Source organism: Epinephelus fuscoguttatus, linkage group LG8 (assembly GCF_011397635.1).
Source record: "Epinephelus fuscoguttatus linkage group LG8, E.fuscoguttatus.final_Chr_v1".
Lineage (NCBI taxonomy): Eukaryota > Metazoa > Chordata > Actinopteri > Perciformes > Serranidae > Epinephelus > Epinephelus fuscoguttatus.
This window is the reverse complement of record NC_064759.1, coordinates 21,444,584-21,471,021: the sequence shown is the minus strand read 5'-3', so window position 1 is coordinate 21,471,021 and position 26,438 is coordinate 21,444,584. Positions and strand designations below refer to the sequence as shown.

Here is a 26,438-nt window from a genome sequence, read left to right as displayed (position 1 = left end):
TCAAACTAAGCCAGCTGTTGTAATAAAAACATGAATAGAAACCAATAAAGATTTTTTTTTTGCAAAACGGTCTCTTTATTCTTCTTTATGTCTAGAGATGCATGTGCTTATTCGGTCAAGCCAGAACATTTCATTTAATCTCTATTTTTTAATTCAGTTTATATTTTAATGCACCTCACCTTTGCTACACCGTTTCAAACATTTACTGCACAACAAGTGGTCGGGTGTTTAGTACATCAGATTTCAGAAACAAGCAAGAGAGCCTCTCTTCAGGCTTTCTCACCGTTCAGGCTGACTGCTTTAAATGACCTCAGCAAGTTTCCTGTTTAAGACTGAATAGAACGGAGGGGTTGTCGAGGGGATTAGGTTGTGGTAAAAAGGTGGACTTGAGCACGCACAGTTACACATCACTGGGCCATTGCAGACAGATTCATGCAGCGGCTCGTCAGGCAAGGTAAGCCATATCAGTCAAAGAAAAGATTAATCCATAGACTATTTTACAGATTGTTAAAGCTTCCTTAATAGTATGACTTTTTTGTTTGATGTTAGAGAATAATAGTCTGTGGCTGGTATTAACTGGAAATTAAGCAAACCTTTTTTGTACTTTGGCGAAGCTAGAGGCACTTGGGGGCCTTTAAGCGTGAATAAATGACTCCTCTAGATGATTTGCAGTGGCATTGTGACTTAATAATATATGACTGATATTTGACTCACCATGAAACATCTGCACAGTATTTTTAAGTTTCCTGTGTAACAGTGTAAAAGAGCATAGTAATGTGCAGAGATTAAACAACACAAAGCCAACATAGTCTAATTGTTGTAATATTGTTACAGCTGCTGTGTTTCAGACATTAAGAGGTCAAAAGGGGACAAACTGAAAGGTGTACAGCGACTACTTTCTTCATGGCGACTGCTCATCTGCTTAGACTGCTAAGCTTGTTTACCGGTAATAATGAGATTTATCTGTTTTTATCTCTGTCTTTTTCCTAGGTAACATGTTAAACATAAAAATATAACACAATAAGCTAATATTTCAAATATTTGTGTCATTTTAAAAAGGACTATAGCTAAGAGATCTTCTACGAGTTTGGCCTACATTGGGGAAAAAGTAAAAGGCAGTTTCCAAACTGCATAATTCTCAAGTACAAAAAATGAATATAGCGATTACTGATGCCCTTCATTATTATTTAAATTATTATGTGAAGCTTGTAGTACTTCTTATTTTCAGAATCTAAAACAAAGTCATAACCATTGAAATGCATGTTGCAGTATCACCACATATTTTTATGAACTATTTGCAATATCAGCATTTAGGAAAAAGGCTAAAATATGTTGTAAAATAATATATTCTTCTTTAAGGAAACTGATAATTATATATTTTTGGAGTTCAATATGGTATGTTTACAGCAATATTTTAACTTTGTTTCTGAGAAGTCAGGGTTTTTTTTGTTTTTTTTTTTAGGTCACTCTGGTATGGTGAACAGCTATAAATACTGCAGTAAACTCAGCTTTGTGGTTATTCAGCTCTCACAGTAATATCTCTCTGTGCAAATGAATTTCCAGTTGACTGTCACATATTATATTTTCTCATTTATCCACAAAAATAACATCAAAAAACAGAACTGCTACTAATGTTGTCTACCATGAAACTCCTCCTGCCCCACAAAGGCATCTCTGTGCTCCAGCAGACGAGAAGCTGGACCATCAACGTACCCACAACAATTACTGCAGTTGAGGGGAGCTGTGTTGTGGTGCCATGTAAGACACAACCTCATTCTCAGGTCACATGGTATCGGTACCATAGCATAAAATATCCTGTGGTGTATGACGGGCGTCACCCAGCTTCAGTGGAAGACCAGTTCAGAGGACGCACCTCAGTAACGGGTGAAGCTGCAGAGGGCAACTGCACCCTGGTGATTGACAAAGTGAAGAGCGCAGACAACAACCTGCAGGTTTATGTTTGGATCGACCTAGACTCTAAATCAAATCAGAAATTCTATGACCAAACTGTAACGATCATTGTTGGTAAGTAAGCATTTGTAAACCTGAATTAAATTCAGGAAATCCAAGCCTTAATGCAAAATTTCACAATTTAGCAACTGACAGGTTACATTCATTAACAGAAATACACTCTACCATACCATAAAAGAAAATAGCAATTCCTCCTAAACACAGCAGTCTTTACACCTTACAAAACCTATGGTCTAAGTAAAGGAGAAATCTTACCACCCTTATCAATTTAACATACAGCATTTCTGTTATGTAGCACATCATATTTATACAACTGTTAATCTAGAAATAAAAGAAAAATTAATTTTTCTCTATGTTTTTTCCATTGTTTCTTTATTTTGACTTCCAGAGAGAAAACCCCCCATAATCTCCATTCAGAAGAAAATAGTGGATGGGGAAATTTTCTGGGTTAACTGCAGTGTAAGTTATTCCTGCCCTTTCTCACCTCCATCCCTTCAATGGACCATAAGTCCATTTTTAAAAAACTACACTGTAATGGCTTTCAACGAGGAAGTAAAGGGACAATGGTCATACACAGAGACACTTCATGGACTGGCAACATATGAAATACATAACAGCAAAATGTGGTGTTCTGCGAAGTTCAGAGCATTCAACGCAGAAAGTCAACAAATACCACTCAACATTTTATGTAAGTGAAACAGTGCCTGTTCAAATACAGTAAATGGCTGAAGTACATTTACTTGCCAGATATGTTGCTATTGTAATTGTGTGTTATGATTTCCTTTATTCCCAGATGAACCTGTAACTGTGACCCTGATACTGGAAAAGAAAATGGTAATGGAAAGTGGCAGCATTACCGTGGAGTGTACTGCTAACTGTAACCCACAACCACACGCTTACATATGGCTCAAAAGGGAGACGGGTCAGAACAAGGAAATAAACTCAACTGAGAGAAAAATGACCTTCAACGACATCACCCGAGACACTTCTTTCTCCTGTATCGCTTCCAATGAGATAGGCATGGGGAAGTCCGACTGGTTGTATCTGGATGTTAAATGTAAGAAAAAGCATGCATTCGATTTCCTCTACTGAGTCAGAATTTACTGATTTAATCTTAATTTATTTGGGAATACAATGCTAGATATTCACACCAGGGAGTTGCTCTGCTGGCCACAGAAGAACACCACCAGAGAAATTTAACACTTAACAAGCAGCAAACTGCATGTGGATGAATCAATACACGCTCTGCAGCTTAACATCGTTCAAACTCACAAACCTTTATTTAGAATTCTTGGGGGCAGGTTTCCAAAGATGTTACACACATAATACGAATGGGCATTTTAAAGGTATACTACGCTTGATTGTTGGTTACTGTTTGTAAGCACACTCGCCAGCGAAAGTTAAAGTAAAAGCCAACCCCTGATTCATTCTTGTTAGGCATTTCGCCTCACTATATTTACGTTTCTCATAGCACTGGGTCACTTGGATGGTGGCTGCTTACAGTCTGGCACCTGATCTCTGCATTATTATAAAGCCCTGAGCTCACATGCGTATTGTCGAGGTATACACCTAGAGCTGGGCGGCATGACAAAATTTTCATATCACGGTTTTAAGAAAAAATCATATCGGTTTCACGGTATTTCATGGTATTTTGCTCAGGTTCAGCCAACTTGACATGCTGTGGTGTTGTGCTATGGCCTATTCAAGTGCCGGAATTTGTTATTTACCTGACAACGCCTGAACGCAACACACGCTCCACTCCATTCATTTGGGCTCCACTGACTGCGTATGGAAGCGACACGTAGAGAAGCCAGTGGGGTTGTTTACCGTTTGCTGAGCCGGGAGGCTGCATGTAGGCTGCATGAAATGTTAAAGCATTTTCCACCTAAGTTATTACATATATTTGAGTTATCTATAAGTTTACTGTACAGTTTGTCAACTGCTCGCTTTCAAATTTCCGCCACGGACATTTACACAATGTCACGGATAAACATGGGTAAATGCATGAAAAAAAATCATCACATATCACCTGTGATAATGGTTTATTCATTTAAAAACACATTTTGCTCGTTTAGCATACTATTTCATGTAGTTTTTATCTGCTGGAGGGTCGCGTAGGGGAGCGTAGCGCGACAATAATAGAAGCGCCGCGTAAAATACAGAGTTGTCGCGCGACAGATGGGGGTTGTCGCACCGCTCCCGTTGCCGGTGGAGCCGCTGATTGACAGGGGGGCGAGCTGCTTCGGGACTCGTGCTGCAGACGTGACGTGCCCGGTGGAGCCCGGCCATAACTGTCTCGGACTTGGGACGGGTCGTCAGGAAAATGCGGCCCGAGCCGTGCTCTAGTGTGCTTACCTGTGTGTATGCGCTTTGTCTGTGTGTGTGCGCTTTGTCCGTGCGCGATACAGAGAGCAGAAGAGAATTGTAAACGGCGGTGCACTGCTGCTAGTTGCATATAGGGGAAACACTGCTCTTTTTGGTATGAGTTCTTCTGGGTCATCGTGTACAGTTGCTTTGCTTTCAGGACTCTCTCCGGCAGCCATTCTCGCCTCTAAACTTCTCTATGCTCTCACTCTCACCCGCTCAAGCGTGCCTGTAGTGTGCAGCAGTGAAATGGGTTCCCGCTGAAACACTTTCCTGCCGCGCATGTTCCGGACATTGTTTGGGCTATTCACTGGTATTGCGGTATATGAAAAATTCATATCATAACGAAAATAAATACCGGTTTTCAGTACAAACCGGTATACCGCCCAGCCCTATATACGTCCATCGATGCCCCAAACACAGAAAATAAAAACATACAAAAATGTGGGCAGAGGACAGAGTCTATACAGAGAAATACACCACCACACACTTAGTGGGTCTATACTTAAATTTTACTTATTTACTTACTTACTTACAATGCCTGTTGAGCTCTTGGAAACTGTACCAAACAATCTCAACACAAAGCCAATTTAGCAGCTGTTCTGGAGCTCTGATTTGCAGCACACAATAAATTTTAACTGATGGAGTTGCCAAGCTGTCATGCAAATATCCAGCTACTGTGGAGGATCTTAAGCCTAAATGGGTCTTGTGGTGAAAATATTACCCTGGCTAACTAGTTATTGTTTCAAAATTTAAGAATTGACTTTAAATTTTATACCAACATGGAGGAGAGTTCTAACAAACTATAAATGAACACCTATATTTGCATGACAATTCTGCAACTCATGCTGAGGAAGACCGTGTAATTCAATTGAAATCTTCAGGACAGCCACTAGATTAACATGATAGAGAGGCTGTTAAGCATGAGCAACAAAGTTTAGGAACAGGAGTTACTGGGTAACTTGGCAATAAAGCACACTGACATTGAAATACAACCAAATCAACCACCAACACACACCGGACAGCCACGGACCCCCTGACTGTGTGTATCCAAACACGTACATATTTAATGTTGGCAAAACAACCGAAAGACACAGTGTGAAACTAAACAATGACAATGGTTAAAAAGAATAAACTGAACTTACCATTAAAGTAATTTTGAGTGCGAAATGTCGGTGTTGCATCGTCCCAGGAAACCGTTACCTCTCACGTCGTTAGAGCACCTGCGTAGGGTCTTTAGAAGGATGTGGGGTTGCTATGGTGACGCCCGGGCACAGCTAGCCTAGCTTAAACGGTACCGTAACCAGTGCTGGGTCTTCTTTTGAAGAAACAGACAAGGTGAAACTGTAAACTTTGTTTGGTTTTCTAAGTCCCAAAATTAGCTGAGGCCTGGAGTGGAGAGTTAGAGTTTCTGTTACCAAGTAGGAAGGGCGGAGGAGAGGTAAACTCTGGTCCGGGCCAACGGTCCCTGAGCTAGCCGCTAAGGTGTTAGCTAACGTTACTGATATCCGAACTCGGTTGACAGTTGACTGACGTTAGCATTTTTTTGTTGCAAACGCCTCAGCCCTACCTGTTTCCTGAAGTGCTATAAACCGAGCCTCTCTACCGCGGACACAAAATTTGTGTTTAAAGGAGCGAATTTCGCTGACTGCGTTTAGGGGCGGACGGTCATCCGAAGAATGGACATATTTCAGTTTTATATCTCATAGAAATGGAACCTTCCCCCTAAACTGCTCGTAGATCTCTCCGCACAAACATGAGATTTTAAATTCACCCTTTAGTATCACATTTTTAATCACGAATATGAATGGAATTTTTGTATTTTTCAGGGCAGGGTTTTTAAAATAATCTCTAAATGAGAAACATGCTTCTGGCGATTTATGTACTGTTTTCTTTGTGTTCAATTGAATTGCATTTGGAGGTGCAGTGTTGGGCATCTATCAGCAGAAATGGTAGGCTACATTCATAACTATATTTTCATTCGTTTATAACTGAAATTAAGAATTGTTATGTTTTCGCTATCTTAGAATGAGCCATTTTTATCCGCATACAGAGCTGGTCCATGGATGTAAGAGAACTGCATACAGCATTAAACGCAGAGCCATGTTTATTCCTATGAGAGTTGCTCAGTGGTGCATGAAGTCAAAATGGTTCATCTGCTGTATAAAATATAAAATAATATATACTATATAAAATTATCTGGATGATCTGGGGACAGTCGGCACCACTAAGGCATTTTGCGGCCCAACGAACATGCACACTACAGACTTAGGGCAGCCAAGTGCATCTGAGTGGTTAACTTCCGCTGGCCAAGCTGGCTACTTCCGGTTTAGCACTCTTTAACTTTAACCTGAATGGGGATAAAATAATTAAATCATGCAGCTCTTCTAGACTTTCCAAATGTAATTGGAATGAATGTATCAAATCCTGATAGTGAAATGAGTCATTTCCCGGGGGTTGTGAATTTACAGACGTCTCTTTTGCCATGTAAGTCAATGGGGAAAAGTCTTTTAGGGCCACAGGGTGTCATGTGATGAACCTGGCAGTTGTAATTTCACTTTTTGACCAAGCCCAGTGCACTTCCTGGGGGCTTGAGCAGGTTCTCTTCCACAAATATTGCCATGTTGTTCTACAGTAGCCTATTCACTTGGCACATGGAAGAAGTTTCAGTTCTGCAACCTCACTGCTAGATGCCACTAAATCCTACACGCTGGACCTTTAAATATATATATATATGAGAAGATAAAAAGAGGAGTTAAAACTGAATGGAATACAAATTTAAGTTTCTTTTTAAAGTCTGTCTTTAATTAAAAATCAGTAACACACATCACAAATGTTCAAAACTAAGAGGGTAAATATCAGTAAAGACACATTTCAAGGAAATAATACAAGAAATTTGATCACGTTGTCCTCACCTGCTGCCACTAACAAACCATCCATCCATCTTCCAATCACTTATACTCTTGAGGGTCGTGGAGGGGCCGGGTGAGAGGCGGGGGTACACCCTGGACAGGTCGCCAGACTATCGCAGGGCTGACACATAGAGACAGACAACTATTCACACTCACATCTACGGACAATTGAGATTCACCCATTAACCTCCATGTTTTTGGACTGTGGGAGGAAGCCGGAGTACCCGGAGAAAACCCATGCTGACATGGGGAGAACATGCAAACTCTGCACAGAATGGCTCCCTCCTGGGATCGAACCAGGAACCCTCTTGCTGTGAGGCGACAGTGCTAACCACCACACCACCGCCCAAATAAATGAGAGCAGATGACCTTTGCCTACAAGCGGAGATGAGACTATGAACCTAGACATGCAAAAGAGCAATGCGGAACACTCTGAACTTGCTTGATGAAAATGTATCTTTGACTTTTGAAAATCACAGTAAACCCAAGATGTTGATACTTGTTAAATAACATTTTTGTTCCGTCTTTCTAGATGCCCCAGTAATCCTGCCTGAGTCCTCCTGCCGCCAGAGAGAGGAAGCTCTAGAGTGTGTCTGCCAGGCTGAGGCGTCCCCCAATGCATCAATATACTTGACCATTGATGGAAATTACACTCTTCTGTCCCCTTTCAGCATTGTTTCCACAAATAAGAAAAATGTTGTCTCTGGGGAAATACGTGTCCAAGCTCAAAGCAAGACTAATATATCTTGCACCGCCACAAACTTAGTGGGCAGCGACACCAAACAGCTGTCTGTAGACTTACAGACATGTAAGTTACGTTACACTCTGGAATTCTTTTTTTTTTTGGTCCAATCTACTCCCAAAAGCATTTTTTTGTGTGTATCATATTTATTAATTATGCTATTCTCCTTATTACAGCCTCTTTGTCTTTGTGGTGGTTAGCTGTACTGCTCCCAGGCTTAGTTGCACTGCTGGTTGGATGTGTGATGTTCATTTACAGACAATATTTTACAGACAGGTTGGTAGACCTCACTACTTGTCATATACTGTATAATGACTGCGCTGCCATGATTAATCCTTTTATTGTTATTATATTACCCATAGACCGCCTTCTGGCTTTGTGTGCAACACTGGTATCCATTTCAGGTGTGGAACCTGAATTTTGTGTTTATAGCTGACAATACTTTATTTCAAATTTGCTGAATTCAAAATCACAGTTTTGCATCTATTTTTTAAGGCCACAAAATGAATCAGACAATGTACAACAAGAACAAAGATACAGCAGTGTTCAGAGGTAAATGCAACTATTTCATTCTCAATATCAGCACAAATATTTGTCTTTTGTATCTTCATGATTTTGAGTATCTAGTGAGGAAACTGAAAAACGTCTGTTATTTATGACACGTGAGTAGCCTGTTTTATTTTTGTCTTTTCTTCCCTCAAACATACAAAGTCAAAGAAACGTTTTTGTCAACCTGTATCGATCCGCAGAAGATAGAATAAGAGTCAGCGTGCCTAAGTCACAGGAAATACACAAAGTGTTTATTAGTCTCTCTGCTGATTTCTCCTCCTTTTCCTCTTGCTATTAGATCACAAGATGAAGACACACAATCAGGCACAAACCCTGAGGTGGACAGACTTTCTTGTGTTTATGACAATGATTTTGTGCAAGATATGATCAGACCAGCCAGAGCTCAGCAGTACCAGAACAATGCAACAGCCCCCCGAAGACAAGGCGAAATGCAGCTGCAGGCAAAGGTGCAGTAAATGCAACTAATGAAAAAATTAAGTAGTTCTTCACAACAGACCGTCACTTGTATTGAGTATAAAACCCACCGATATACTATGTGTATAACAGACTGAGCTGGCATAGACCTTAACAGAAGGAACCAACTTCCAAATTAAATTTATAGCTTTTTGTGCCATTGTTTGTTTTCTCTCTACACATTGAGCATCATTTTCAAGCCATTTTCTGCAGTTGCTTTTATTGCGTAAGCCCTGACAAATCTTTTCCACAGAGTCTGGACTGCAGCGAGGATACCTATCTAAATTGCTGATAAGAGGACGCCTGCTGCTGCTCTCACAAAGTAGGCTCCTTGCAGTAGTTTCCCCACTTATGTGCAATGCATAAAGCAAACAAACAACCGCCACATTTATGTACTGCAGTGTTTCCTTTTAAACAGTTTGTCAGACTTAAGCATGACTACTTATGTCCATGTATTTAGACTTTAATGTATTGACTTGAGTTTTGCAAAAGAACTTGAACACAGTGGTGCCTGTTACATCGACAAACATTGAGCTGTCCATGTTTATTTCCTGTTGCAGTGATAACTGATGCTAATATGAATAGACTGACAGGAAGGAACTCAAAATTCAAACTGCTCCCAAGCAACAGATAACAGATCTACTGTAGAGTTCGACTACATGTGCAGCTATTCTGTTGATGAAACCGCTGATGCCTGATACTGCTCTCTAGTATTGACGCCACACTGGACTTGAGCTCAAAGCGCACGTACTTACTTGAATGTCTATGTGGAGCAATAATTTGTTTATCCGAAATGATGACCTGTTCTCTGAGCTTGTGGCGTGGGCGTAACTTCAAATAAATGCAGGCTCATTGGTTGATGAAATCCAAACCTAATTATCATGTGACTTTATTCCTGAAGAGATGTAGTGGGAGGAGGTCCTTCAGTTAGATGCCCAATATGAAAGCCAACACGAGCTCCAGTTTTGCATTTTAGTTCATATTAAGCAATTGCTGACTGCTCATTGCTCCACACAGAGTGGGTGTCACACTTTTTACTCTCTACTTCCGGCTTATGACATTTTATATCAGCTCATCTTTGAACTCACAAGTAATAAACTGGTGATGAACTTTGCTGAAAGGCACAGGAAGGCAAACAACACGAAGCTCTAATATTTTTTTTTGTTGTTGTTGTTTTTCTGAAAACATCAGCTCTTAGGTAAGTGAATATTTTTATTTGTCTAATCAAACATTACAGATCCTTTTTGCTGTTGAAATTCCACACCTGGTGTTTGGAGTCTGGCTCGTTTGTTTTGAAATCCTGTGTCATAAAAAGACATTTCTCAAACTAACTTTATTTATTTGCACATAATATGAAAGATAGCTGCAAACAAATGAGAAATTAACAGTATCTACAGATTACTAAGAGAAAGGTAAAGATGCTGATTTGACGTCTTCAGAATCTGTCATGTGTTTGACCAGATACCTTAAACCAGTGACTTTTACCTACAGAACTCACTGCCAGTTCATACCTCTCATTCAGTTGGGATTGACAGCAGGTCCCTGTTGTGTTTTTGCTGATGGGGCTGTTTACATTTAGGTGACTGGGACTTTAAAGGGGAACACCACCAAATTTCAGAATTCCAATATGTTATTTCCATGGCCTATCAATATTTGTGAACATTTGCTACTCTCTCTCAAAGCTCGAAACCAGAGAATTAAGTTTCAAACTTGTGATGTCATAGGGTACAAAGTCTGGAGCTGCTCCACAGTCAATGAATGGGAGCCTGATTCTGTGGACTCACAGAGTGTTTGTTTTCTTTTTCATATCCAAATGAGTACGCATTCATACACAAAATTCTACTGTAGTGTTCTCAGTCCTGAAACAGGAAATGTACCAATATAGGCAGATCTCCCTGTTCCTCTCAGTGACCACCGTTGCACACACAATATATGACAGTTTCTGCCCTTACTCCGAAAAAGACAGTATTCCTACTAAGGTGTTCACGTGGTTAATGAAAGTGACTATTCCACTAATATTACTGTGTACATACAACCATGCATTCTCAAATGAATGTGCCCTACTGATATCCAAGTCTTTGATAATGTTTAATATGGGTGCGTTTCTTCTTCTGACCAAAAATGGGGGAGTTTCTTTAGGGCACTCACTTCTACACCATCTTCCAAACTGTTAGTGAGTTGGTTGGTTTGTGTACAAAGCATCCATGACAATGCACAGAGCTGACTGTCAACAGGCAACAGGATGTGTTTTGCAAACTGCAATAAACACATCATTTGTGACGCATATTCTGAATGTGCTGTGTCCACAGAATGCTCCTAAAACCTGAGTAATACCGACGTGTCTCACATATCATAGTTGGAAAATGCTACATTCTGAATATGCTGTTTACATGACCCTTTTCAAATTCAGAATATTGTCATAATATTGTGATACTAGTATGCATGTAAATGTAGTCAGTGTCATCTATAACATCTCTCCCAATTTGTTGTTGAAGGAGCAGCTCAGGACTTTGTACCCAATGACATTAAAACTTAGTACACTAGCTTTTGGATTTGGGGAAGAGTTGTTTGTGTTTACCAATAGTGTGGGGCTGTCTCAGACTTTAGGAATAACATGTATGAATTTTAAAGTGGGTGTATTTCCCTTTAAGATAATGTGGTTGCTCAAACATGTTCTATATTTTCCCATATTCTCTGTTATATATCAGAAACAAGCTGGGTGTTTATTTGGACCAAATCAACCACCTGTTTCTGTGACTTTGGAAAGTCTGACTGGTGTTTGTTTACTTCATTTGGTTTAGGTTAATAATGGAGCCAGTGAGGAGTGAGGTCATTCTCTCGGTTTACATCATTTCCTTCCTCATCGGCCTGCCATCCAACCTCCTGTCTCTGTACGCCTTCAGCATTAAGATCAACTCCAAGCCCCTGCCAACAGACATCCTGCTTCTCAACCTGACTGTCTCTGACCTGCTCTTTCTGATCATCCTTCCTCTCAAGATGTACGAGGCAGCATCAGGCATGGAATGGCACTTGCCCAGCTTCCTGTGCTCCATCACCTCCTTCACCTTCTTCTCCACAATCTACACCAGCTCCTTGCTGCTGATGGCGGTCAGTGTGGTCCGCTACATCGGGGTAGCTTTCCCAATCACCTATCACCGGCTGCTCAAACCTGTGTATGCAATAGTTACCAGTGCTGTTATTTGGTTGATCTCAGCAGCACACTGCAGCATCACTTTCATTACTCAGCACCACCCATCCCTGTCCAGCAAAAACTCCAGTGTGTGCTATGAGAACTTCACTGAGAAACAGCTGAAGGTCCTCCTCCCTGTTCGTTTAGAGTTTTTCTTCGTGCTGTGCCTCATACCTCTTCTGATCTGTGTTTACTGCTACATGCACTGCATCTTGATCTTGTACAGTCGCCCCAGGATATCCCGGATGCAGAAACAGAAGGCCATTGGTATGGCCATGGGGACTCTAGCTGTGTTTCTCATTTGTGTGCTGCCATACAATTTCTCCCATTTACTGGGTTACTTCATGAATGAGAGCCCAAAATGGAGGTACTACACTTTGCTACTCAGCACCTTCAACACCTGTATTGATCCCATTATCTTCTACTATTCCTCCTCCGCTTTCCACTGCAATAGTAAAAAGTCAATTTTCAGGAAGCATGTAGTCACTGTTCCAGGATTACAAAAGCAGCCCACGAGCTCTAGCTAAGTGTAAAATGCACTTTCTATACAAAATGTACATATATAGCATCAATGTTATTATTGTAATGTATATTATAGGTATTACTATAACTTTTCTTTTTTCTTTTTTTATTATTATTTTTTTTGCACATACAGCCACTTGCACTAGATGTGCTCACTTTAATCCAGTGCTCATTTTTATTCACTGCTCATTATTATCCACTTCTCATCATTATTATTATTATTATTTATTGCCATTAATTGTATTTTGGTACTTTATTTTGCATGCCTAGTTTTTAGTTTTAAGTTTTTTGAGTTTAAATTTTTAAATTTTTAATCTGACTCTCTCTCCTTTACTGCTGTAACACTGAAATTTCTCAGTTGTGGGATCAGTAAAGGTGTATCTTACCTTATCTTATCTTATTATATCAGATATATTTGTAATGCTGTACAGACTGATCTAATAGTTTAGTTCATTTGTAAAATAATGTCACACATCTGGGTTTTGCTGGTCACTGAGTAACAACATTTTTGTTGATCTTATCGTGCTCAAAGACTATGAACTGCTTTTCATACCAAACAACCATAGATCATTATATGACAAACCACAGGACATGTATGATGCATATGCAAAATTCCAAATTTTTATTATTTTACAGTAAGTTCTCTATTCTCTATTTTTGAGCGGGAATTGATATCCTGTGCAGCCTTGACACGTTACTTCCTGCTTACTTTAACGTGGGCCGGCCACTCTTCTGCACTCATGCATCCTGTAGGCACACATGTAGAATATACCTGCAGAACAAAACACAGGTCCTTTGGTGTTGAATTATCACAAAGGCTGTTTCTGTAGTACACAGACATGTAAAGTACAAGATAATGGCACAATGACAAACTACTGTACCTATACAGTAAAAAAAGCATTTGGATGGTAAGAGATATTTTTAAATTTTCTAGTGTAAATGTTACTGATGTGTGAGACTGAAAATATATAGTGGGCATCTTAATGAGTGCAAAGCTGATGGGACTGCAAGGATTTTCTGTAAATAAAATTTCAATAAAATTACAATGTTCATGTCCATGTTTTACAAGATTTGACAGAGCTGTTGTAAGCTGTTTTCCTCAGTTTGTGATAACTGTGTAACATCCATACAAGGACTCAAACTGATTCTGTTTACTATCAGCAAAAACATTATCACACCAAACTCTGCTGCACTCTTTTATTTGAACAAACCTGCAAAGAAGGTCATGAGCAGTGCCACCCAGCCTAGTATGTAGGACCAAGAGAAGCGCCAGTCACCAAAGCGCTTGCCCAAGAAGTTCACAGTCACTCCAGTGTAAATGGCCATTGCAAGCAGAACAAAGAGAGCTGGCATGGAAGGCAGAGAATGATGCAAATTAACATTAATATCTGTAATAGTAAAGGTCATCTTTGTTGGAAGTCATGATGGTATGGCTAGTTTCCATGGCAGGCCTGGTGAACTTTATCTAAGATTTTCATAACATGCAAAGTTATTAAATAAAAACCTCATTCATGGCGATGTGATGTCAAAAAACAGAATTAGTAGGACATAATTTGGTTACTGCATGACTCACTTGAAACAAAGAACATGATCCCAGCAGCAAATGAGCGGTTGAACCTCTCGAAAGCGGAGAAGTGGGCAAAGGAGAGGATTCCTGCGATGATGCCAGCAAAGCATGACATGGCAGAGAGGATCATGAAAGCACGAGTGGCATTCCAGTAAGCTGAGGAGTAGAAAGATATGTGCAGAAAGATACATAAAAAATGTCAGTTTCATACTAAAATGCAGTCAATATCAACTGAAAATGGGAATGAATCTACTTTCTAACATTTCTACCCACCCATTAAACATGAACTCAAACTTTTTATTCCACACAACTTTTGCCCTTGTTCCAGTTTACTGCAGGACTCACACAGCAGCAATCATTAACACTGCCAGGGCAGGCAACCATAAAACAGTGATGGTATGCCTATCATATTGATGTCATATCATGTCTAGCAACTGCCATCAACTGGTCACATTGCACAGGGAAGTGTATTTATTTAAGTACAGTTTGAGCTCCTTTGACTATTTTAATGCATTTTTCCATGTCATTTGAACTTCTTGACCATTTATATCACTTATGTTTATCTGGCAGCAGCAGTTACTGTACCAGTGAGATTGTACATGCAGTGCTGGAACTTCCCACCACTATACATATGCTTATTTCAACAAGCAGCCAACTTTAGTTTCTTTAGAAATGTTCTTTTCAGACGGTGGGACAGCATTGTATAAACTGTGTTTTCTGTATTTCTTTGCTCCAATATTCCATGACATTTATTCCTGCGAAGAATGAAATAGTCGAGGAGGAAGAAGAAGAAGAGAAGATAAAGTTATGAATGTAAATACTACTTACAGGTCGACACAATGTTTATTTAAAACTCTAAGAGAGACAAAATCTCATAGTGTTTAACAGTTTGACAGTCCAGTATGTGGGAAATAGTGGCATAGTTCACAGTTTACCAAGTGCTCAGACAGAGGAACTCACAGGCTGCTGTTTAGGCAAATGTTAAGGTCATTAATTTTGGAGCTCTGTTACTGGTATGTTATCTATGAGTAATGCAGAAGTGCAGACTGACAGAGACAGAACAAAAGAGATAATATGTGGGCAGTGAGAGCACACAGTTCGCCACAGTTTCTGGTTTCAGAATTCAAATTTAAAAGTGAAACCACAAGAAGCCTCAGTCCTTTTATGTGTAATTGTCCTGTTTATTAGGTGTTGTATTTTGCATAAATTATTGCATTCATTACCTTTTTTGAATGCTCATTCTGTCCTTCTCATGTGAAGCTCTCAATGCATGTAATTTCCTCACTGTAAAGCGCCCTGTGCTGCATTTGTTGTATACAAAGTGCTAAACAAATTGAGGTTTAATAATATTGTTATTGTTGCTGTCATCACCTCCAGAAATTCATACTGTACCTCAAAAGCAAGGACAGATTTAAGACACCAGTGTGCTCAGATAGGTAGACATTGACTCTTGTGAGAGCTGCTGTGCCTCAGGGAGGCCCAAGGGAATATTTAAGGGTCCAAGAAGATATTTTCCAACTTACCAATGCTGTCAGTCTGCATGTAACACTTGCCAGACATGCAGTACCTCCACAGGCCCTGATGGGCAAAGCTGCCAGACAGACGGTACTGCATCCAATAGTCTGTGGCTGTGGAGACCACCAGCAGGATGTTCCCCACGATGGCACAAAATAGGCCCCCTCCCATGAAGCTGTGCATCATGAGTGACACTATGACAGTGGTAAAGGCTTTATGCACTGTGCAAAAAGAGAGAGAAGATGGGAGTCAGTAATGATGTTAGTCATTTTATATAACAGGGTTTGTAGCTTTAGCATTAATGTTAATAGGAAATGGTTTCAGGAGACAGGGATGGCCTGAAGGAATGGATGCAGACTGTACACATCTAGAGGCTGCCAAATGCAGTCAGTCTGCTGTGATATAAGTCAGCATTGCCACAGGTAAAATGGGGGCTTATCTTTGAGCTACAGTTTGGGTGACATGATTTAAGTCTCTAACAAAGGGAAAACATTCATTTTCATTTCCTGTTTAGATTTACCCTGCAGCTCTGAGGGCTTAAAACACCCACTGCATTTCCTCAGAGACAGAAATGACTCCTTCTTGTAGACTATTGGTAAGAGGGCAAACAAAGTTGATTTTTTTTTTTTTTTGGTAATATGAATGTGGGGCCGTCTGCAAGCAGCAACATTTGCGGTTTCTCATTCAAGGAAGATTCTGTCTGAGGCAACCAGAGGATGTTAGAGCTAGTCTATCTATGTATGCATGTCTCTTTGTCTTGACCACACAGTTAGCTGTGACAACACAGCACAGAACTGGTCATAAAGCTGCTGGCCTGGACAGAGGAATCATACCAACCACACTATAGCTCATAGCAACATGTGAACATGTTTTTAGTAGTCCTCACTTTAGTCAAACTAGCCACAAATATGTACATTTATCTCCTATACTGACCCCATTAAACCCAAATCAGGAAATAGCCTAAGAGCACCGCAGTCAAGTCACACATAACTTACAATGCTGTGAAAGACGATGATACAAATAGAGCCTTGAATTAAATGTTAAACAAGGTTTTAAAATGAAAACAATGACGGTAGCTTACAAAAATACGTCCAACTAGTCCAACTCCACAAAGACACATAAACAGGTAAACTATGGATGGATTACTACATGTACCTACTGGGCGCAGGCCCAGGGGCCCAGAGTGTCAGGGGGCCCCTTGGCCTTCACTAGCACAATTTAAAATGTCAAATTAACATAAATCTACCAGGAACAGAATCAAAACGACAAAACAAGACACAAAAATGATCTCAAAGACACAAAACAACCACAAGAAAACACAAAGTGACCACAGTGAGACACAGACCCACAAAAAGATGCAAAACAACAATAAATAAACACAAACCACCACAAAGTCCTGTGTGCCTTGTTTCTGTGACGGACAGGTGGTGGGGGCCTTTGCATATCTGTGCCCAGGGGCCCATTGTCTCATAATCAGCCCATGGGTTAAACCCTGTTCCCCTATTCAGCTGCACAGACTGTAATTAACCACGATGTGTGTTTTGTTGCCTTTTTTAAAATTATGAAAACAGCAAATTAGCCAAAGGAGTCAGTATTTCACAGCAGATATCAAACATCTGTGTCAACCGGGTCCATTTTGCTCTCAGCCATCAGTTACAACATACATCATACACACTCTTGGTGGACAGTCCAAACACCATAGACGTATCTGTATATATGAAAGGAACCAGATAAATCTTGAATCCAAGTTTGGCATAAAACCTTGCGAAAGGTATCATGTATTAATTAAAAAGAATTCATGGGTAGTCCTGTGATAATATAGATGTTGAACAAAACAACACATGTAACACATATTTATACAAAATAGGCATTTTGCATGTAAACGACATGAGATAAAATCCTGAAAGTGTGTCACTACACATGTATAGGCCCTCCAAGCCCACCTGTGAGTCATACACCCATTGGTCGCCACGGCATTATATGCAGTCTTTATGATTTTTTTTACTCCAAATTGTCATTACCTAAGTGTCACCAGCAATTAACAAAAGACGCAACATCATCTTACCTGAATTCCTCAGGATAAATCAACCCTCTTAAGTATCAGTCTTTCCTCAGGGAAAGAGTGAGAGAGAGTGCAAGCCAGGAGTGAGCGAAACGTCAAAGAGGAAGCCCTAGGCTGAATTCCAAAAAGTTATCCCCTCCACTTTTCTGTCGATGGAGGCAAAATCCTTTAAAACAATCAGCACAGAACAAATGCACTTGAGCTGGTGGGCCAAAAGCCACGTGACTCTTTACACTGAACTACATGGGAGTATTTTGGGGGGTCAGGGGACAGGGGAGGGGTGATGGCGTTGGATGGTGATGGGGGAGGGTCTGGGATACGAGGCCGCTACACTACAGTCCTTGTCTGTTGTTCTATGAGGCATTCTGGAACTGTGGATGTGCAAAGGCTTGCAGTACTGCTGTGGTCAATGGAACATGCTGAAGCGCACACTTTCTTTCAGTGTGGCTGGGGTGTGGTTATGGGGACACATACACGCTTAGAACAGACACATGACCAAAGAGCTGCTTAAAAAAAAAAAAAAGTGACACACCGCACACAGAGTTCGCTTTACATGATCACTCTGAATATGTAATGACACTGTGGAAACACTGACAGTAAAAGACTGTCCGATTCTGCTAATACACATATACTGAAAAATTGTAAGTATTAACAATATTAGTGTTAGCAGTGAAAGCTATTGGCATGCATCAACATGATTCACATGGCCTGCATAGTGTTTCAAAACAGTCACATCTGCTACAGTGACTGGGTTATTTAAGCTTATTCAAGTGAAATGAGCAGCTAATGGTCTGTGGTAATATCCAGGGAACACTGATAAATGTCCTGCTTGATCTACTCACAAAATTAAATTGTATTCATATGATTTAATGTGAAAAATAAATAAATAAATTGAAAAAAAATACTGAAATTGAATAGTTGGTGTGAAAACGACACAACTTATTGTACCTAAAAAAAAAATTAATTAATTTTATCATGTAGATCCAGAAAGATCAAGCATTTAATGCATTAGTACTATATTCATATTTTATTATATTAGAATATATTTAATTATTTTTATTTTATCTTATTCAGTTAGTTTACTAATTTATATTTATTTATCAGTATTTATTTATTTTATTTTTTTATTAGTATTTATATCATAGTATTAGTATTACAGACTACTGTGCAATGATTTTGCGATGTATATACTACTTTTGTGGTGCGGTCGTTTCTTGTTCATTAAAGGCAGATGAGACCAAACTCTGATTTTAATCAATCAGTTATTCAGGGACTGCGGACACTTTGACCACTATCCATAGTCACTGATACACTCCTCAAGTTCCAGGGCTCAAACGGTCCAGCACAACCCACATCACTCACAGTTCCCTATCCTGCGGCTCCTCCCTCTTTGCAATTTTATTGGAACAGAGTGAATAAAACAGGATCATTGTTTGTTGTGTGAGTGTAAGGAGATTGTCTGGGTTTACATAAATACATATCATAAAGGGAAAACATGCAAAGTGTGTTGTATTTTGAACAAATAACTCTGAAACTAGATAGAAACTAGCAGTAGTAACATCATCTTTTTGTAATTAATTGCCTAATTATTCTACATATGGGATTTCTCTAAGTAATTTGATTCATTTGACAATACAATAAACATATATACAACTCGCCGGGATGAAAACACACCCTAAAATGTTATTTTTTAACTTAGACAAAATCAGTATTTTGTGTATTTAAACTGCACACAGCTGTTGGGGTGTTTATTTTGCAGTCACACTGTAGCAGTATCATACATTCTTATGTGGTATTGGCACAAGCCACCTCCTGTGAACCCCTTGACTTCCCCATTCATGTAATCAACATGCCATTTACAACAGTTCTGAAGTAATGATGCATTTTTACCTCACAGCTACGCTCAAATGTGGTTGATGTGTCATCGGTACATCATCTGTTCAGGCACAACTATCATCAATACTTGCCCGTCTGTGATGCAAATACATGCTTATACCAACGGCATGATCTCCCAGGTTAATTTAACAGTTACCTTGAGTGTGCAGTGATGTTCAGATGACATTGGCCTCTCACCTGATGACCTCACTCGCCACAGACATGATGTTTATGGTACGATAACTGGGCATCTAAGACAGAGAGAAAGAGATGGACACTATAGTGTGTAAACCAGAAATTCCTTTACTTTAAAAGGATATTATGACCTTTACTGAACTGGGAAGTGCAACAACCTCGAAGGCACTGAAGATGGGGGTGTCTCTTAGGTGTAAACATGTTGTTGTTGGCGTCGTACCATGTCAAATAAAGGGGAGTCATGGGTTTGGAAACAGCATCACTCAGTTTAAAGCATTCATAACTGACTATGATTTAGCACCATAATCAGCTGCTCTTCCTCATGGGTGTATTGCCAGTTCACCTCCTGGGGCACTGCCGAGGTGCCCTTGAGCAAGGCACCGAACCCCCCAACCGCTCGGAGCGCCTGTCATGGGCAGCCCCACTCTGACATCTCTCCATTTAGTGCATGTATAGGTCCTGTTTGTGCATGTGTGTGTTTGGACCTGTGTGTAATTGACAACAGAGTGAAAAAATTGAATTTCCCCTCGGGGATTAATAAAGTATATAAAATTAAAATTAAATTAAAAATTAAATTATTATAGTATGAGAGACATATGATGGAATTTTGATCTACTCTCACATATCATGCTGCCAAAAGATGACAGCACTTTCAAACTGTGTGACCAGCATGATAGAAAGAGCTACACAAAATGGCCGTTATGTTACAACACTAACACAAGCTAATTTGTCATGTGAATTACACTCACTTGGGTGTGTATTTAAATGTGGAAACAGGCAATCAGCACCACATAAAACCTTCATTTAGGGAGTACTCACACTCTGCACTGCTGGCCCTGCCCAGGGCGTGGACTTATATGCAGTGTAAAATGTTTTCACTGAGATCTCAGATCATCCATATGATGATGTGTACACTCTGGTAGGAGCTGTGAGAAGTCCACCATTCGAATTGCTCCACAGGAAGCAGCTGACAGGTGGTTTACCATCAGTGTTACAGGCTTGAGTAAGAATACATTTGCACTAAACTGAACCGCTGTCTGGTCCAGAGAGACGTAAAGAAGGCAGAAAAGGGGAATCTGAAATTAAAGAGAAAAAGAGACATGGGTGATGTAATTGGGGGGACGTAAGTGCAACTGAGGTAAATGATCTTGTACCCAAGGTTAACCGTTCTGGCTGGCCTGACACTTCCTCTGAAATGTCACACTTTGACCAGTTAGTACAAGCCCTTCTTCATTTCATCATGATGAGAGCTTCGTCTTCCTCAAATCGAGGTTAACACTTGCAGCTAAAGATGGAAATCTGACAACCCTTTTTTAACTGCATCTTTAGACAAAACCTATTGAAACTTTTTACAGTTAGTTCTTGGTAATAGGTTTCATTCCTGTATAATTTGTGTATTAAAAGACACCAACTGGGGCGACCTCTAGCCAACTGGTAGAGTGTGCGCCTCAGGCCTTTGCAGCGGCTGGGGTTCCAACCTGTGGCTCTTTGCTGCATGTCATCCTCCCTCCTTTCCTGTCCGTCTTTCGCTATACTGTCATTTAAGGGCAGAGGTGCCCCCAAAAAAGAAAAACTTAAAAAAAAAAAAAAAACACATATCAGTTTGGAAGTTATAGCAGGTCTATCCAGTCGTGTGTTTTCATCTGGATCATGGTTTTAGTCTTTACAGTGACGTGGCTATTAGCTTGTTTTCATTCAGTTATGGTGGTGAACTAATATTAGCATGAATAAAAGTCAATTAGATTAAAAACAAATGAAGCAAAAAATAGAAATGCAGGCAAAGGCAGTAGCAGCAACATCGTCAGCTCTAATTGTGATTATTACCATTTATATAAAAGTATTTTCACATTCCATTGTGCCAACAGCTTAACATCTTCTAGTGATGGGATGTCTTCAGCACCGCACAATAGCACCATCTGCTGCACAAATATAAATATGACACACATCAGATTACCATGATGGAAACACCTGACAGCTATATGAATGTGTGTTTCCTCAAAACAGACAACACATCAGGGTGATACACATACTGCAACACTGACTCACAGTTTCCTGGGTGGCGCACTGCTCTCCTCAGCGTGAGACCTGACCTTAAAGTCTGCCACCTTTCCATGATCCTCAGCAACAAACATGATGTTGAGAGGAGGTGTCACTTATCATCTACCTGCGCTGTGCTGTTCACCACTGCTTTCACTCTGTGGGAATTTAACTCTGCGGGAGGAAGGAGATAAGGAGCAGGAGTATTTGATCTAATGGGTAAACCTGACAGCACCTCCCTCTGTGGGCTCCCGACTGACTGGCATCACTGGTTTAGCTGTTGTTCCTGTATAAAATACTTAAGGATCATTATAATGCATGCAGCCTGCGTTAGAGTAAAGGACTAACAAAAGGATTTCAAGCACTTACTGGTGTTCAAACTGAAAAGAGCAGTTCAGTACAACCAACTAATTTTGTGTGCTGCTGCAGATAAATAGAGTAGTAGTAGTGAAGTGGCTTGGAATACAGATACCAAGGAACAAGGCGTAATCTACCGAGACCGTCTCAAGTCAGTCAGGTACCTGGCTCTGCGGAGTAACTCTCCTCTTGACACCTCCCACACCATCACTGCAAACTGAAAGAAAGCTGATGAAAGCGCAAGCAAATGAAACAGAATGATGGAGTGGTGAGAAAACACAGTGTGGGGCTTATAATGAGCACAGCAGCAGATTACGTCCCCGGAGAAAACAAAACGGATCTGACATCCTTACAAATACTTTGTTATGCATCCACTAATGGCCAGGACTGAATGCATGCACAGCAGCAGATCACTGTCACAAACTATGTTGAATACAGCAAATATAAACATAATGTAGTTACTAAGAAACTACAGTGGTGGAAAAAAGTTTTCGGACACCCTTAAAATTTTACACAATCTCAAATATTATCATCAAATATTTGTGGAAAAATCTTTTTTGTGTTTCAAAAGGTGTGGCTGAATTAGACAGATACAAACAAATACAAATTATATTTTTTTGTTTATTGTTTACAAGAAAAACTAACAAAACTAAATTCTTGACAGTTTCAATATGTCAGTTCTCAACATTGTCGGTATCAAAGTCAACAAATAACAGAGAATGTGTTCAAAACTGAACAAAAAATAAATAAACCATCACATCATCAAATTAATATTTAGTAGTCCTGCCATTGGCAGGTAGTAGAGCTCTAATCCTGGCTGGCATGTTCCCCACGAGCCTTTCACACTGTTGAGGGGTAATCTTGTCCCATTCTTCTTGAATTACTGCTTTTAATTCTTCTAAATTCTTTGGTTTATGCTTTGAAACAGACCTTTTGATAATCCACCACAGATTTTCAATGGGGCTCATGTCCGGGGATTGAGCTGGCCACTCTAAGACCTGGATACTGTGCTCCTGCAGCCAAGTTCTCCTAGCCTTGGATGTGTGGCAAGGGGCATTATCTTGTTGAAACATCCAGTTTTTACCTCGACGGAACAGTGCACGCGCAGAAGGGAGCATGTGGGTTTCGAGAATGGTACAATACTTGGTAGAGTTCAATGTGCCATCACAGACAGTGAGATGACCAACACCAGCAGCACTCATGCATCCCCAAACCATGATACTGCCTCCACCATGCTTGACAGTAGGTACTGTACATGCTGGAGATAACCTGGCCTTCTGCGTACCCTCACATTAGTAGGAGGAAGATAAAGCTGGAAACTGGACTCATCTGACCACAAAATCTTCTTCCAATTCCTGGCTGTCCAGTTCTTGTGTGCCAGGGCCCAACGACGCCGGGCTAACCTCTGTCTCTCATTGATCAGGGGCTTCTTGATAGCCTTGTAGGACCTTAAGCCATGATCTAAAAGTGCGGGTGGAACACTGGACACCAGTTTGGTTTGACCACTGCTGCTGAAGCTCCTGTGATGTCATTCGGCGGTTTTGCCTGCACATGCGGATCAGGATGCGGTCATTTCTTGCTGAAGAAACCCTTGGACGCCCAGATCTTGGATTGTCTTCCAAGCTGTTGGTTCGTCTGTATTTCTGCAGAGTGTATCCAACTGCTGAAGGACTGCATCTGCACTTCCTGGCTATCTGGCGGCAGCTGTACCCTTCCTGGCTGAGAATCTTTATCTTCAGGCGTGTTTCCTGCATAAGGTTCCTTGTTTTAGCCATTTTTGTGTCTGAAGAACTTTGAAATGTGCTGGCTTTATGTAGACACAAAGCTTGGCAACAAAAATTGTGTCTTTTAATAAAAAGAACGACCTTCATCACTGGTACCAAAATGACCCAATACTCAACCAATCAATTTTAAGTTTTTAATGGCTTTTTTAGGATTTATTTAGTATTTTGGCTGTGACTGTACTAAAAGAAATTGCACTTGAAGACCTAAGAGTGATTCTTAATGCAATATTTCACAAATGCATGGGGTGTCCGAAAACTTTTTTCCACCACTGTATTTTGCAACCAGTGAAAAATTTTGAGTGACAAGGACGAGAGATCATCCGTGTAAAGCCCACAGCCATTATCTGCTCTACGAAAGAAGCATAAACAGGTTACTGGTTACTTTTGTAATGTATTTGAAGTGCAAACATTTTCAGTTGAATTTATAATTTAATAATAACATAAAAAATAAGGTTACCTTGGCAGTTTCTCCTCTCAACACTTTCATGTGTCTCCCAACAGGCACTGAACTGTCAGGGACTGAATTAAAGAATAATCAGAACATTACAATAATAACTCAATATATGGAAGCGAAACATCTCGGCGAAATCAATGTGACCGTTGACTGAAATGTCAATCAGTTGTCATCCCTGTCAGTGTCTTTATACTGTTAGGAAACCATGCTGAGTACGTACGGCGCAGTCTTTCAATTACAATATATATTAGTATGATGCCCCATTGTAACATACATACATAATCCAACACAGATTGTGACAACTGACATATGGCAAAACTACACCTTGAAAACATGCAAAATATAACACATATATAAAATCCTGGTTCAAAAAAAGTTGGGATATTTTGTAAAATGTAAATAAAAACAGGATGCAATGATCTGCAATCCTTTTTCACTTAAATTAAAAACAACGACCCGATATTTAATGGTTAAAGTAATAAACTTTGTTTTTTGTAAATATACACTTATTCTGAGTTTGATGCCTGCAACACGTTCCAAATAAATTGGGACAGATTCATGTTGACCTCTGTGTTATATCACCTTTTTTTTTTTAACAACACTCAGAAAGCATTTGGGAACTGAGGACACTGTTTGTTGAAGTTTTGAAAATGAAATCGTTCATTCTCGCTTGATATATAATTTAAAAGAGAATCAATCATGCCATCATTGATCTTTGTATATAGAACACCAAATGTATTATGTATTTTGTACGATGTTTACTCTGTAATGTTGTTGATGCTGTTGTTTTGTTTTTGATATTGTCTGTAATGTTTAGAATGTGTTTTACTGTCCTTTTAATTTCCTGCCCAGGGACCACAGATGCAAATTAGCTATTCAGCTAACTCTGGTATAGAACCTGTTCTGTACATGGTCCCTGTCAACTAAACTAAAACTAAACAGTAACTTAACAGTCAATCTTACAGTCTAACACTTTACATGCATTCTGTTTTTATTTACGTTTTACAGCCTCCCAACTTTTCAATCAATTGTTTAATTGGCAGAATATAAACACTGTAAAAGCTTATTAAGTACAAATACCAGGGAGGTGGTTGTAATTGCAGCACAAATACAAACACTTCTTTGTTCATTCCATTTTATAAATACCATGAAATGTTTTACTTGATTAAAAAATGAAGGTTAATTGCAGCCCTAAATTGTTATATACCAACAGATACTTCAAATCAATCAATGTGTTGGTCATGAAGCAGAACATAATCTTTCATGCAACTAACCTAATGTTCCAACAGAATACTGAGTGACCTAGGACAACAGTATGGTTGGAAAGTTATAATGAATTTGAAGGAAACAACTCAGTGGCGCCCCCAAGGGGAGCCATGGCCACCCTGGTACAACTGCTGGACCCCACTAGTGAAAAAAGTTGTACATTGTCTTTAACAGGCAGTGGTGCACTCATTTTTAAGCTAGCACTAAGGAAGTTGTATCCTGTGAAACTAGACAACCTAAGGCCTCCACAGGTGCCAACCATGGCTGAAGGGGGTTCATTATTACTCCAACTTTAGGCTAAATTTTGACAAGGAAACAACTGGCATGGCAATTTTCAGTGGGGTCCCAGGTTCAAACCGGGAACTCTCTTGCTTTGAGGCGACAATGCTAACCAATGCACAACCGTGCCGCCCATAACAGAATTCCTGAAATTCTATTGCGGCTTTTTGGATTTTCAATTGCCCCATCTGGCCATACAGATTAAAAATTTCTGAGGGCTCCATTGCAACAGTAAGGCTTTCCTTGATATGTAACTAATTAAATGTATAGGCATTGCTTATACTTTGATTTATTGTGAATAAATAAATTTACAAAATGGAGTT

General features: G+C 39.9%; 2 protein-coding genes across 7 annotated transcripts; one reads left to right on the top strand and one right to left on the bottom strand.

Moving 5' to 3' along the window:
* The first annotated feature begins 351 nt into the window (after window positions 1–351).
* si:ch211-231m23.4 (free fatty acid receptor 2) lies at window positions 352–13,365 on the top strand. 6 transcript variants are annotated; one of them, XM_049583954.1, is made up of 12 exons: window positions 352–454; window positions 835–946; window positions 1,669–2,025; window positions 2,360–2,659; window positions 2,765–3,028; window positions 7,780–8,055; window positions 8,166–8,265; window positions 8,352–8,393; window positions 8,485–8,541; window positions 8,837–9,005; window positions 9,266–9,334; window positions 11,814–11,890. In XM_049583954.1, the coding sequence occupies exons 2-11, from the start codon at window positions 904–906 to the stop codon at window positions 9,302–9,304; spliced, it is 1,647 nt and encodes a 548-aa protein (XP_049439911.1). In that variant the 5' UTR covers window positions 352–454; window positions 835–903; the 3' UTR covers window positions 9,305–9,334; window positions 11,814–11,890. The 6 variants fall into 6 exon arrangements, with proteins under 6 accessions (XP_049439911.1, XP_049439912.1, XP_049439913.1 ...); XM_049583955.1 differs by lacking the exon at window positions 9,266–9,334 and having other exon boundaries at window positions 11,814–11,971; XM_049583956.1 differs by lacking the exon at window positions 8,352–8,393.
* Window positions 13,324–18,076, bottom strand: lim2.5 (lens intrinsic membrane protein 2.5). The gene is made up of 5 exons (XM_049583977.1): window positions 17,872–18,076; window positions 15,815–16,027; window positions 14,298–14,447; window positions 13,936–14,070; window positions 13,324–13,496 (listed from the first exon to the last, which is right to left on the bottom strand). The coding sequence occupies exons 2-5, from the start codon at window positions 15,990–15,992 to the stop codon at window positions 13,435–13,437; spliced, it is 525 nt and encodes a 174-aa protein (XP_049439934.1). The 5' UTR covers window positions 15,993–16,027; window positions 17,872–18,076; the 3' UTR covers window positions 13,324–13,434.
* Between the last annotated feature and the right edge of the window lie 8,362 nt (window positions 18,077–26,438).